We start from the raw sequence: 13,417 nt of genomic DNA, 5'->3' as shown, positions 1-13,417 counted from the left end.
CCGTTATCTCTCCCCTCATTTCTCAACCTTTTATTTAGCATCTGCCCCAACCAAAACGAAGGGAGTTTCTATCTGTTTTGGCAGATCGGTCTTATTTATCCACAAAACAACTATAGCTGACCCTGAGGGCCACTACTAAGTCTCACTGGCACAATTCAGGATATTCTAATGACCATTGTAGCATGTTATGCTCCAAGCACTTGGCAAACCCAATTTTGATCTGAGCTCCTAGGATTGGTTGAATCTCATAAACAGTGCACTGTGCTTTTATGTGGGCATTCTAGCGGCATACTAAACCCAAACCTGGACAAAAGCATTATTTCTTTACCCTCCCCGCTACCGCCACCTCAACACTCACTTTCACAATCATGTAAAATATTACTCTGATAATGCCATTTGGCCGACTTGTTGTGCAAGTTAAATCCGACCACTAAAGATATTACACATGTTTCTGCACCCCATTTCATCTGCTCCACAATAGACCATATTCTGACACAAGCTACCTTTTTACCACAGATAACAGAAACCAAGATACTGTCAGTTGCGGACTTAGGTACGTGGGCCACACCATAAATGCATTGAGGACTAGGTTAACAAACATAGAACTAATATCAAAAACGGATTCACGAATCACAGCATATCGAAACATTTTTTAAATCATCATAATAAAGATTTTACATTACTAAAAATCACACGGTTAGAGAGCATACAATCAGGGCTATTTTTAGTTTTTAAAAAATCGAGAGATGTATTGGATATTTAGATTGGGAACTCTTAAACCGGGGGGTTTGAATGAAATTTTAGAGAAAATTTAATATGTGAAATGTATATAATGTGTTAGTTGTATATAATTGATATATTAATTGATGTAATAATTTTTAGTATTGATTAGCGTATATTAATATGAAATTTAAATAAGGATGAGTATATTATGATTATAAGAACTTCATTAGTGAATTAATACTAGTTTCAGTTTGTTAGAATGGATATTGTCCTTTATAATAGTGATATATGGAATATGTGATTAAGAAAAGTTCATTTAGTAATACATTAATATTGATTCCAATAAGGGAATTTATATAGGAGAATACGCAGAGGAATGAGTAAAGTTAGATAATAAATTAATTTAGGGAAAGATTAGCTTGTAATACACATTCTAATAACATCCACGTAGCGTTTCAGAGTGAAACGCACTCGTTTAGTCCGCATTGAGTGATACGTGATGACGTAGGGATGCTGTGTAATCCCCCGGAACCCCGGGTACCACGTGATGTGGGTTTGGTTGCGAGAACGTGTAGACTCAGAACGTCGTGACGGTGTCTGCCACACGTGACCACGCCATCCAGGATTACACGACGGAGTGACGTGCATCCAAACGGGATGACGTCGTACGTCAGGCTCATCAGAGTCGCAGCGCATGACGATGGAAATGCGCCGATGACCCACCACCCCCCTCAAGGGTATTTGGAATTACCAACATCAGGGTGTGGAAGGTAAAACTTCTCTATATAAATCGTTTGTTTTAATGTATGTATAACTTGATAAGGGTACAGAGTGTACCGAAACGCGTTGTTATCTGATCGTTTGGTGGATTTGTCATACCACTATCGGGTTGACTTGTTACACCACCGTTTGGCTGAATTTTAATAAATTTAAAAGGAGAAAAATCTGGACTGGATTGGAAGGGTGAATTCCTTGAAAATGTCTTTTCTCTCTAAACATCTTTATTTATTTAGGGCTCTTCCAGTCTCGGTTCCAAGACATATTTTAAAAATATTCCAACAGATATCGCTCCATTTTGTATGGCTGGAGTCAATTCCAAGAGATTTGTGGTCTACTCTTTACAGACATAGCAGCAAAGAGGGCTAGGTGTCCTAATATTCTAAAGTGCTCTCTGGCGGCCCAAATAGCCCAATTACCCCTACTCGACTCACAAGAAAATACCACCCTCTGTCTATCCCTAGAGGTCCCTGATCTGCACCATCTTAAAACCCAATCCATTTTATGGCCCTCCTCTGCAGCAAATAGAACCATTCTTAGCAACCCTATCACAAAATATGCTCTTTAAATTTGGGACTCCATAAAGTACTCAGGGGGCCTGATTTCACCTCACCTCACCCTCCTACCACTTTTGCAGAACCCCCTTTTCCCTCATCGCAATGAAACCCCCAGGCTTTTCAGACTTGGACAGACAAGGGTATCACCAAAGTCTACCACTTATTCTCAAAGGAAGGAGTCACGCCATTCGCTACTCTTCAGAAAAATTATCAATTACCCCCCCCCCCCGGGAAATATTCAGATATCTGCAAATAAAACACTTCACTTCAACCCTTCTGAAAAACACTACCTCTCCATTATCCCTAACTCCCTTTTGAGACTTTTTGTGTCCAATATCCTCATGCTAGAGGCATCATCTTGAAAATTTATTCTAAATTAGTTCACTCCCTCTACTACACCCAACTAAGCTATGTAGCTAGATAGGAGATAGACATAGGCAATACTCTTCCTAAAGATGAGTGGACCCAGATTTGGGAGTCAACCAATAAAAGTTATCGAAATACTCTAATAGTAGTAACGTCCTACAAGAAATTATTCAGATGGTACCTGGTTCCCAACCAAATAACCAGATTACCCGTCACATTGCTTCCAAGGCTGTCAAGTTCCTGAAGACATGATTCTCATTTCATGGTAATGTCCCAGAGTCAAAAGGTTATGGATCAGAGTTTACCAATTGATATTAAATGAACATTAAATTGGTATCTCATTTAAAGAAAAACTAACTTCAATATTGTTAGACCCCCATGAGGCTTTTCAGAGAGTTTGGAATCCATGAGTGAACTATTCTGCGCTCTCAATACGACAGATCCTTAATTTCCTCATAAATCTTGATATAAAATATTTCTATACTACTCTGCATGATGTGTTTTCGATGATAACCCTGCGAGAGGTGGGACCCCTGCTTCCAGACTTTACCTCCCCTCTCACTCCCTCCTGTTAGGTCTGGCAGACATGGGCGTCGTTCTCTGAATCTGTGATTGCCTTTTTTTTCCAGCACATCCAAGGTTAAATTATTTCTGCCTATTTCTCCCAGCTGCAGATCTTTTGTCATCTCTTCACCACTATATAGAGACCTCAGATCTGACAGCCTCTGCTGCAGTGTTGATGTTTGAGTGCTCATGTATGCAGGTGTCACAGCTGCTCCTGTTGTTCCTGTGTCTGCAGTTCGTGCTTGGTCTTCAATTTGCTCAGTACTTTCAGCTTGGTCCTGAACTTGCTCACTCCTTGGTTCTGCAAACAGCATGGTGTTAGCCAACTTCTTGGCTTGCTGGTGACCAGTACTGACAGGGTTAATCATCGCCTTGGTTCCCGTATAGGGCCACCCTTGTCAAGGCGAATTCTCTGCTGTTGTTAGGGAGGGACTTTCCATCTCCTGGTCACCTTTGCATTCCAAGCCACACCTCCAGCAGTGAGCATCCAGGTTTCCAGAGACGGCTGTCTACCCTGCCAGTCTTATCCATCCACTGGTTGGGCGATACAGCAGATCCATATTAAATCTCTAACACTGCCCCACTCCCGTTTCCCTATAAGGATACGAAAGAGGCCCTGGCCAGGCCACTAAATATCTATAACCCACTATCACGTATACAAGTATCATTCTAACAGACAATGACTAAGTGGGGATCTGTTATTTGTTAACAAACTATTTAATTTTAAAAAAGATGCTTTGTTTATAGAGATAATCGAGCATACTCATTCGAGCATTAGGGTATTCGAGATGCTCGTTACTCGAGTCAATTCCATTTCCTTGCCTGAATGTTTAGCACCATTTTCTGGCCAATGGACATGCAGGGAAGGCATTACCTTTTCCTGCTGTGACGTGCCAGCCCTATGCCACCCCACAGTAGTGAGTGGCTGGTGAGATCAAGTGACCGCCGAGTACTTAAAGTGGGCCCGCCCATGGCTCGCTTCAGACACACACTGGGAAAGATCAGGGAGAGTGCTGCTGCTATAGGGAAAGTGGTAGTATAGGTTCCTGTCTTCAAGAACCCCAACGTCCTTCTTAGGGCCACATCTGACCGTCTGCATTACTGTTGTGGCTGGCTGGGAGAAGTAGTGCACCAACATTTTTTTTTCATCTCTGGCTGTGCAGGCTATTACAGCTATAGCGTTCTAAGTCTGCAGTCTGTAATACAGAGTATAGGGAAAGTGGTGCTGAGACAGGGACAGTGGTAGTGTAGGATCCTGTCTACAAGAACCCCAACAGTCCTTCTTAGGGCTACTTCTGACCGTGTGCATTTTACAGGTTGTCTGGTGGGAGTTGTAGTCAATCACTATTGCATGGCTAGGTCTGTTTGCAGCCTTCTGTATTCTTTGTTTCTGCCTGGAGTTAGCGTTACAATACCGCTATCAGCCTCCAACTGTACGCCAATAATTCCATAATTTTTTACACCGGTTTGTGTCTGCCGTGAACTTAGAGGGAAAGTCATATACACGCTATATAGCCTGTATTCTTTTTCAAAATTTTTTTTAAAAAAGCTCCTTTGTTAGGCTACCTCTGACCGTCTGCATTTTACAGGTTGTCTGGTGGGAGTTGTAGTGCATCACAATTGCAGAGCCAGACCTTTTTGCAGCTTTCCGTATAATTTTTTTCTGCCTGCAGTTTGCGTTACATAACCGCTGTCAGCCTCCAACTGTACACCAATAATTCCAAAATTTTTTACACCACTCTGTGTCTGCAGTGAACTCAATGCAAAACCAGAGACTATTGGATTGGATAGAAGAGTTGAAGAGAGGGTGGACTCTAAATTTGTAACTATGAAGGCAACTAATCCAGACTGTTTTGTATATTGTTGAAAGTGAAAATTCCTATGTGGAATGTAAAGCTCCTGGAGAACGGAGTACACAGCAGCAAGAAGGGCAAGCAGCTGTAATGAGTGATCACATACTTATCTCCTAGACCTGGAATCTAAAGAGGAACATATCATATAGAAGATTTATCCATGTACTGAGAAGAACAACATGTAATTCCAACATTGTCTGCTGCTCAGGCCCGGTCAGTGTCTGTGCTTACAGTCCAACATCCATTGGTGAATTGATCATACTCCATGATTAATAGATTAAAGTCGGACTGACCAAAATGTTACATGGATGGTGAAGATTAAATGTATATGGTCTGGGATTGTATAAAATTGTCTTAAATAGCTATCTATTTGATATTGGTCTTAATCCCAGAATTTGTATATTGGGTATTGTTGTTGGCCATACTACTTGACTGGGTTGTTCAAAAAGCATTGTATTAGACAGGGACTCCAATTAAGGTCCATTTACAGGCAGAGTCTGAAAGATTGATGTATTTGCATAAAGTGTTAATGGTTTAATGGTCATTAACACTTAAATCATCTTCATTTGCATGTAAAAGGACCTTCTTTGTCCTCCCTGAGTTGTTTGTGTATTTTGCTGAGGAGAACAATGGAATCTGCCAGCAGATGTTTACACACAGAGTGCTCTCAGTGTATGTAAAGCAACACACAACTAGTACACTGTGTATCCTGCAGTCTTTTGAAAGAGGAATTTAATGCCTTGAAATAGAATGTATTTGTTCAGTCTTTCAGTTGCTGAACGATGGATTTTATGGGGAGCTAAAATCACACATTCAAATGAAAAGAGCACAATGCCCGCGTTTACATGTAACAATTATCGCTCATTTTCGTCCGTTTGGATGAATTCTGAGTGACAATGTTTGACTTAGTTTGTGATGGTCTGATAAACATAATGGATAGTTCACATCGAGTGCTGGTTGCATTGAGGTATCATAGACAAGCTTATGGACTTCATAGGGGGCTGAGGAGGAGAAAAGGTAGGTTGTTTTCCCTTTTTTGTACAGGTCAAAATATATTTCTTTGAGGGGGGATGAGGAAGATTGGGATTTGTTTTAATATAGTTAGGATTAATTGTATTGTTTGGGTGGGGTAATGATAAGTTCTATGTATATTATGCTTATGTATAGAAATTAAAGGAGTTTTCCAGTAACTGCCGGGTTACAGAGTGGTCGGTGCTTGTAATTGAGGGAGCAGCGGCCATTGAAATTAATAGGCACTGGGATTGTAAATGTAGGCTTGGGTCCCATTGACTTCAATTAGAGCTGCACCGGCAATTACAAGTGCTGCCAGCCACACAGGGGTCAGAGCAGCAGCTTTTGCTCCAACTCTGGTGTGGCTCGGCACTGACAGCTGGCACTTCGTGGAAAACCCCTTTAAGGGGTAATTGTATTCAAAAGTAGAACTTCAATAAAAAACTCTTTAATAAAAAACAAAAACCATCTTTCTAGGTATAATCAATAACTACACCACCATTGTATCGTGTTTCACCCTCCAGTCTTTATTTACTGCCACAACAAAGAATTACAATATGTTATGGAAACATTCTGAAATGATAAAGGTTTGCTAAAAGCAATAGGCATTGTCTATTGTACGGTCAATAGAAAGAGACTCCGCTACATGTCCCCTATAATACGCTGGCATCGCTCGTTCTGTGCTCTGAAGAGACCTCTGATTTCCATGGCAGGTGAATATATCTGAGGATGTCCATAGCTGAGCACCTCTCTGAGGCGTTTGGTGCCAACAGTTCCCAGAACATTTCTCTGGCTCCCACTGAGACTTTCTTCCACTTTTTGGGGGCATTTGATGGATCCTTTTCCAGCTGCCACCAGACAAACGCCCTATACTTTTGGTCACTGCCCACTGCTCCGTGCCAAGGGAAGATACCAGTAAGAGCAAAGTAGACAAGAATACCAAAAGCCCAAACGTCAAGACTGGGAAGGACTAAGAGATGTTTTCCTTCTTTTAAGGCACAGAGTTCAGGAGCCATGTGAGGTTTATAACAGGACACGGAAGGGATATTGCTGCCCCTTAGCCGGGTGAGTCCAAAGTCTGACAGTTTTATGCTGTGGCATTCTGGGTCCATCAGAAGAATGTTATTCGCCTTGATATCCCGATGGACCAACCCTCTGTTGTGCATGAAGTCCAGAGCACTGGCTATCTGAGGAACACATCGTTTCACCATATCCTCTTGCATCCCGACCTGAGCAGAAGACAATACAAGAGATCACACCTTGTCATATAAAAAAGTACTAAAGACGAGTATTTAAGGGTTACCAATAGATAAAATTTCTTGTTATCAATGCAGCTTTTCATTAGTCACTGATTCTGAGAAATATCATGTTACCCTATATGCTATCCATAATCACATAAAGGATGTCTTTCACCAGTCTCTTGTATGGTGAATCTGTTTACAGTAGTTATGGGGATCCCATACTGCTATGAACATGGACATAGAGTATTTGTGGTTAGGGAAGTTGGATGCTAAGTCTTATCACAACTGTAATAATGGTCACCAGCTTTCCCCAAACCTGATGAGTAGACTATGACCATATTCATCATTGCTGTCTGAACATGCACGGAGCATGGAAAACTTAGGAACCAGGAGTGTAGTACTGGGCACTGATTGCTGTTGGCTCTCTATTCAACTCCTGGCTGTACTCCACCTCTCCCTAGTCCTGTTTTCTATATTTTTCATGCTTTGAGCATGCTCAGAATGCAACGATAAATATTCTGATGTATGTACAATGGGAGCTAAGTAAAAAATTGCAGCATGATCTAATCTCACCTTACGTTTTATGAGAGACTGAAGATTTCCTGCTGGAGCCACTTCTTGGGCAAACATAAAATCCCTTCTGGTGTGGAAGACCATTTGGTGAGTTCGGATGATGTGCGGGTGACAACTGAACGTGAGAGAAATGCTGTATTCCAGGATGAAGTCATCTGCTGGGGTCTTCTCCTTTGCCAACATTTTAAGAGCCACCATCTGATCTGTTAATATGAAGTCATTATTAGTAATAGGATTCCATCACACTTTCAGAAACAGAACATGGGTCAAGAACATTAAACAGAAGTAACACCAGAATACACCGCATACGTAGATACTGAATGGAAGTTACATGATGATGTGGGGCTAAAGTAGGGAGCTTCGCTAGCTGGGGGCTATCAGGTTCCAAAGGAGATACCAATCAGAGACAGGTCAGTGCACGGAGGTAACCTTTTGTCCCAGGTATGGGAGGCAGGGAATGGCTCCGTCTAAGGACCTTAGAACTTCACAATCTAAATAGCCTCATACCTTAAACATTGAGTATAATGGTGAAAATTTGACTACTTTGGCCAGGTGTCAGACCGAGGTAATATAGGAATTATGACATGTTATGACCAACTGATATCTCCAAAATCGTGGCCACTATTTCACCATGAAGTCTTGAAAAATCTTAAGGTAATGGAAAAGAGAGCGGATCATTGAAGAAATCACAGTCAACTTTAAATTTTAAGCACAAAATGAACAAACTGAAGCTTCATCGTAGTCCGTACTGTATATTGGGACCCAGCTCTTTGAGAAAGACAGTTTTGCTTAGAAGAGAAACCTAAAACTGCAGCACATTAAATTCTAAAGAGATGCCATCTATATGGTCACCAAAAGTCAAAACCAGCTTGTTGGCACAATATCCATCATAGTCATCATACATTACCATTCTCTCACCTGAATGCTTGTGTTTGCCCATGACGACCTTTCCATAAGCTCCTGTTCCTAGTTCTTGCAGGAGTTCAAAGTGGTCGCTCACTTCCATCATCCTCAGGTTCTGAGAAGTCTGTGAGATCACGAGCAGAAGATAATTTGCCATGTTCTTGTTTATTTCTTTGATGTTGGCGGCCATTCTAAGGAAAACACAAACATATAACACTTACTTTACTAAATCAGTGCACATCTATGTTGGGGAGCACTCGGACTTTATGGCTTGGTGTATTGTGTCTCGGGGATGTAGCGCTCTCCTGATTATTAGCATTACATTGTATTGCAGAAGCTGACCACAGGAGGCTGACTTACTCTATGCTACCTGAGACCTCTGTATACAAGAGTAGGCTCATATACAGATAACTCCAGAGGTCATGATAAAGGAGGTGAAATATGCAGGAATGCCAGAAGAGTATGCCTCCTTCCAAGTCTCAAACCAGAAATACATATTTGCCTACAGGGTCATTTTTTCTGTATGTCTCTGACATTTTATACTGTGATAGATCACAACAATAACCCCTCCAGAATCATCAGAGTAGCCCAAATGTGGCTGATAGGCGCCTGGTTATGAGAGACTAAAGGAAGTTCATCAAACTATTGTAAGTACCTACAATGACCCTTAATACTGGAAACAGTCTTCATTTCTCACCAAGTCCTTTGGCGCCCCATACCACCAGCTTAGAGGGTGTTAGTGAAAGCTTAAAGATTGCTTTCCAAAATGTGTCTTTGGGTCTCAAATTAGGTTGTTTATATCCAGGCCCGGAAATAACTAATAAACCACCAACACGACTGGATGGGATCAAAAGCTAGCTATCTTTTATTATCAGGCAGCAGTTTTATAGGGACACATTCTTCAAATACAGTAATTCATGTTCATTATAATTAATTACCACTGGTCCATAAAACATGAACACTAATATGAATATGGAAGATAAAGAATTTAACACCTAAAAGCCAAACAAGCAGACGCCGGCCCAGTGGGATCATACAGAATTAGATTCTCGGGACACGCGGACAGGATTGTATAACAAGAAAATGTATAGGTGGTGCATTAACCCCGCAGTGAGGAGGACAGGGGACACATTGATAAGTAAGAAAGCAAAGAGAAAAAGAAAACTAAAGAAGCCTGAACTGTAAATACATGACAACCCCTGTACTATTAGCACAATCACATACCTTACAGATGAAGACGTCTGCTGCTCCTTCAAGATGATAATGATCAACTTCTCCTGGACACCAAGAGCTGCTCCTCAGTGGCCGATACTGACCAAATGTAATCCGCAGGGTGGAATAGACGCCACTGAGTGGAAGAGACCTTTATATCTGGCAGGGGGCTGAAGGTGACTCATTAATGGGACATTGTCATTGGCCAACAAGTGGAGTCTTCATTTCCATATGAATGGGCACTGATGAGTCTTTGGAGGGCGGGTGATGGGGCCTGTGGGTGCGGCTCATGTATTGTACATTATGGGGCTCTCTGTGATAAACTAGACTGGCTAATACCACCAATAAAAACACCCACAGAAGATCAGCGGCCCTTATTTATGGATATTGGTGTAAACTGCGCCAATTCTTTATAGAACCTGACAGTCTTAAATGGGGCCACATTTACAACAGGGGTGCATGGACTTGTAGATTATGTACAGATTACACTGCCAATTCTCCCATAGCAGTGCTGCATGTGCCAAAAATATGTGCCAACTTATCGTCCGAAATGTTTTGCACCATACATTAAATTCTGAACTATGTAGTGATATAAAGATAAGTCAGCAGTCTAGTTACTATATTTAACACATAGAATGGCACATACATGAAAAGCCTCCCGATCCATGTAGTTAATTTGTACAACAAAATGCACCAGTTTATATTCAGAAATATGTTTTACTCCAAAAATTTTATTTCGCATCATCTACTAATATAAAAGTCAACAACAGTCAAAATAATGATAGTAAAGCAAAAAATGAAAATTAGCACCAAATAGCTCTTTTAGGCCTCATGCCCACGGCCATTACGTCCGTCACGGCGCCCCCCCACCAAAGACCCCATAATCCACAGCGTGAGCATTGAGCTACTAGAACCTAATAGCTGTGGCACAACGCCCGGCCGGGGGCATTCGCCCTTACACTAACTTTTATAAGGTTTTATTAGTTCCACTTTTCACTGAAACTTTCTTGCCAGAAGACCTCATAAATGTTTTGGAGAATACACAGAAACTAGCCACACCCACTTTCACGGGGAATAAGACAATTGACAAGCTGTCAGATCTTTTTGCTTTGGTGCAAACTATTGGTAAATTTGTCTAAAACTATGTGCGCCGTAATTCTGGCGCAGTCTTACACAGATCTGCGGTAAACACATTCATAAAGGGCCGGTGTTCACATTCTCCAGGATATTACCAATATAAAGCTCCTCGAGGAACGGCAACAACGCTTCTAGTAATACATGAGGAACTGGAGTGCCGAATGTTACAAACGGAGCAGTACAGCCCATCAATAAAGCATCACGATACAGGCGACAATGCGAGTCTGTAGAAATGTGCAAGCATAAATCTAGAGAGCCGTGGAGCCGGGAGTCACACCACCTTCCCACACCGATCACCAAGTTATCCCCTATCCTGTGGATATCTTATGGGCACAGCTAACTTGATATTCCGGTAAAACCCTTTAACACATATTTGGTCCGAATAGTTAAGTCCAGAAAAAGTTCCAAATTGGAAAATCAACTCAATAGCACCGGTGAAGGAAGTCTCCATTGAGGAGAGAAGGGGCAGCCTGTCTCGTCCCTCTACTAAACTAACAAAGGAATGTAGGATATCATTTGTCCCCATGATATTTTATTGTTGGTCTTGTCACAGACATCAGTGCCTCCATCTTTCCTTGTCTTCGCATGATGGTCTGCTGCCTGGCTGCATTAAAGATTACGGCCTGGTGCACATGGACGTTGTATGGCTCTGTATTGTACTCGGGGAGACGGGGCGTCTACTCCTCTTCCAGGTATGTCTGATCCCACATAGAGGAATATAGACAGAAAATATCATGGCGGCTCCATCGAAATCTTTGAGTATGGAGAGCATAAGGAAGCATTACTTCAAAGGCAGGGTATGTCTGCGTATAAGCAGCATATAAAGGCCGTGTGGCCCCAGACTCTGTCATATGTAGGAGCCCAAAATCATATACCAAATTCACAGTGTAACCACTTCAGGATAGCCGAACGACTATAAAAGTCCTGAAGAGTATATGGAGCCGGCTCGAGCACTGACCAGTAGGCATGAGTGCCATCACGGGTCGATTTTGGCCTACAATGAAATGGCTGCAATGGTCCACGGATGGGAAGTGTTTCATGCCTTCTTTACCATCTGATTATTTATTTTGTTCTATTTTTTTGTTCCTCTCACTTAATTTAAATTTGCCGTCCCCACTGGCACCATGTAATCCATTACTGATCAGCAGATAACATTGATCTCACCAATCTCAAACCCTTCATGAAGCCCCTTACAGACATCACGGCACCAAATGTCCAGATAACATTGTGTTTAATTACAATTGTATTCCCTTCTTTCCTTTTTTTGTTTATTTCCAAACCTTATGAATCTAATTGTATTATGTCAAAGATATTAGGCAATACCTCGTATTTATCAGTAGATATCAATAATATGCAGTGGGCTTTGTATGCTGGGGGGGGGGGGGGGGCCGTGTGGTTCACCTATAAGGTGCAGGGCGGCCCGCGGATTGCAATATGGCTTTATTAACAGGTTGTAAGCCTGCATGGTGCACTGCACATACTATGTGGCCTGACATCCTGTGTATGCTATATCTGTGCGCGGATGTTGTGCTAAACAGCCCCCTCTTGGTATAATGAAGCTGTGTGAGTGGTGGCTCATCAGTACCTCCACCTGTGTTATTGCTCCTCCAATTAGCAGTTTGTCTGTTGCAGTTTTTGGCTAAGATATATATTTCCACCTGTTTACTTTATTCTGGCGCACATTTTAAAAACTTTTTTTTTTAAACCATTTAGGAGAAGTACAAATTTAAAATTCCTTATTAATATTTTGAGGAACACTGTTTTCCTACACCAAGTCAAACTGTTTTTAACTTTTAGGTGATCGCTGTTATCCATTGGATAGCGGCGATCATGTGATCAGGGAAAGTGTACCCCAGCACCCCATGAAATCTCCAGGCCCTTGGCTACGTTTGGTAGCCAGAAGCAGGGAAATTTTAAATTACCCTGGCAATCTGCGGCTTTTGCAAATGTGTCCACCACATTGGCGACGGGCATGTGAACAATCCACGACGGACGCGTCAGTGGATAAATGTGGCGGCCTTAGGTACGTATTTTCGTCCACCCTCACGGATATGATCCCTGAGGGGAAATGAAACTGTACCATTTTAACTTTTCTTAACACTTTTTTTTACTATACATGATCACTGTTATCCATTGGATAACAGTGATCATGTGACGAGGAACCGCGTATAGCAGGCCCGGTGACATCTCTCTGCTCCTGGCTACCCATGCTACCCATTTCTTGGGGTGTGGGCCCTTCTGGCAATGCACAAAAGGCAACATGAGGGCCTGGAAGGACCATATTGCCGGGGAACATCACGGAGGATGGGCGTGAGTACTTTCCCTTTTTTTTATTTCTTACAACTTTTCACTGATCACTGTTATTCATTGGATAGCGGTGATCATGGACTTGGGGATCGGTCACCGCAGTCCCAGGTGACATCTCCTGTTTCCCAGCTACCATCAGCAGCCAGGAAGCCGGAGATTTCAAATGTTCCACGCCGTTCTGGTCATCACACAT

At 42.0% G+C, this 13,417-nt stretch overlaps 1 protein-coding gene across 1 annotated transcript; it reads right to left on the bottom strand.

Annotated features, from left to right (window-relative positions):
* Positions 1 to 6,504: 6,504 nt before the first annotated feature.
* Positions 6,505 to 13,417, bottom strand: LOC136627242 (serine/threonine-protein kinase SBK1-like). The gene is made up of 4 exons (XM_066602173.1): positions 13,269 to 13,417; positions 8,584 to 8,759; positions 7,666 to 7,868; positions 6,505 to 7,080 (listed from the first exon to the last, which is right to left on the bottom strand). The coding sequence occupies exons 1-4, from the start codon at positions 13,415 to 13,417 to the stop codon at positions 6,505 to 6,507; spliced, it is 1,104 nt and encodes a 367-aa protein (XP_066458270.1).

The sequence above is a fragment of the Eleutherodactylus coqui genome, chromosome 5, assembly GCF_035609145.1.
Source record: "Eleutherodactylus coqui strain aEleCoq1 chromosome 5, aEleCoq1.hap1, whole genome shotgun sequence".
In the NCBI taxonomy this organism is placed as follows: Eukaryota; Metazoa; Chordata; class Amphibia; order Anura; family Eleutherodactylidae; genus Eleutherodactylus; species Eleutherodactylus coqui.
Note: the sequence above shows the minus strand (reverse complement) of the source record. Positions and strands in the feature narration are given on the sequence as shown.

Coding starts and splice junctions, on each gene's coding strand:
- LOC136627242 (XM_066602173.1), bottom strand. CDS start 13,417: ATGTGTGATGACCAGAACGGCGTGGAACATTTGAAATCTCCGGCTTCC. Junction 8,760..13,268: donor CCAATGAATAACAGTGATCA/GTGAAAAGTTGT, acceptor TGTTTTCCTTAG/AATGGCCGCCAACATCAAAG. Junction 7,081..7,665: donor AGTCTCTCATAAAACGTAAG/GTGAGATTAGAT, acceptor TCTTCTGCTCAG/GTCGGGATGCAAGAGGATAT.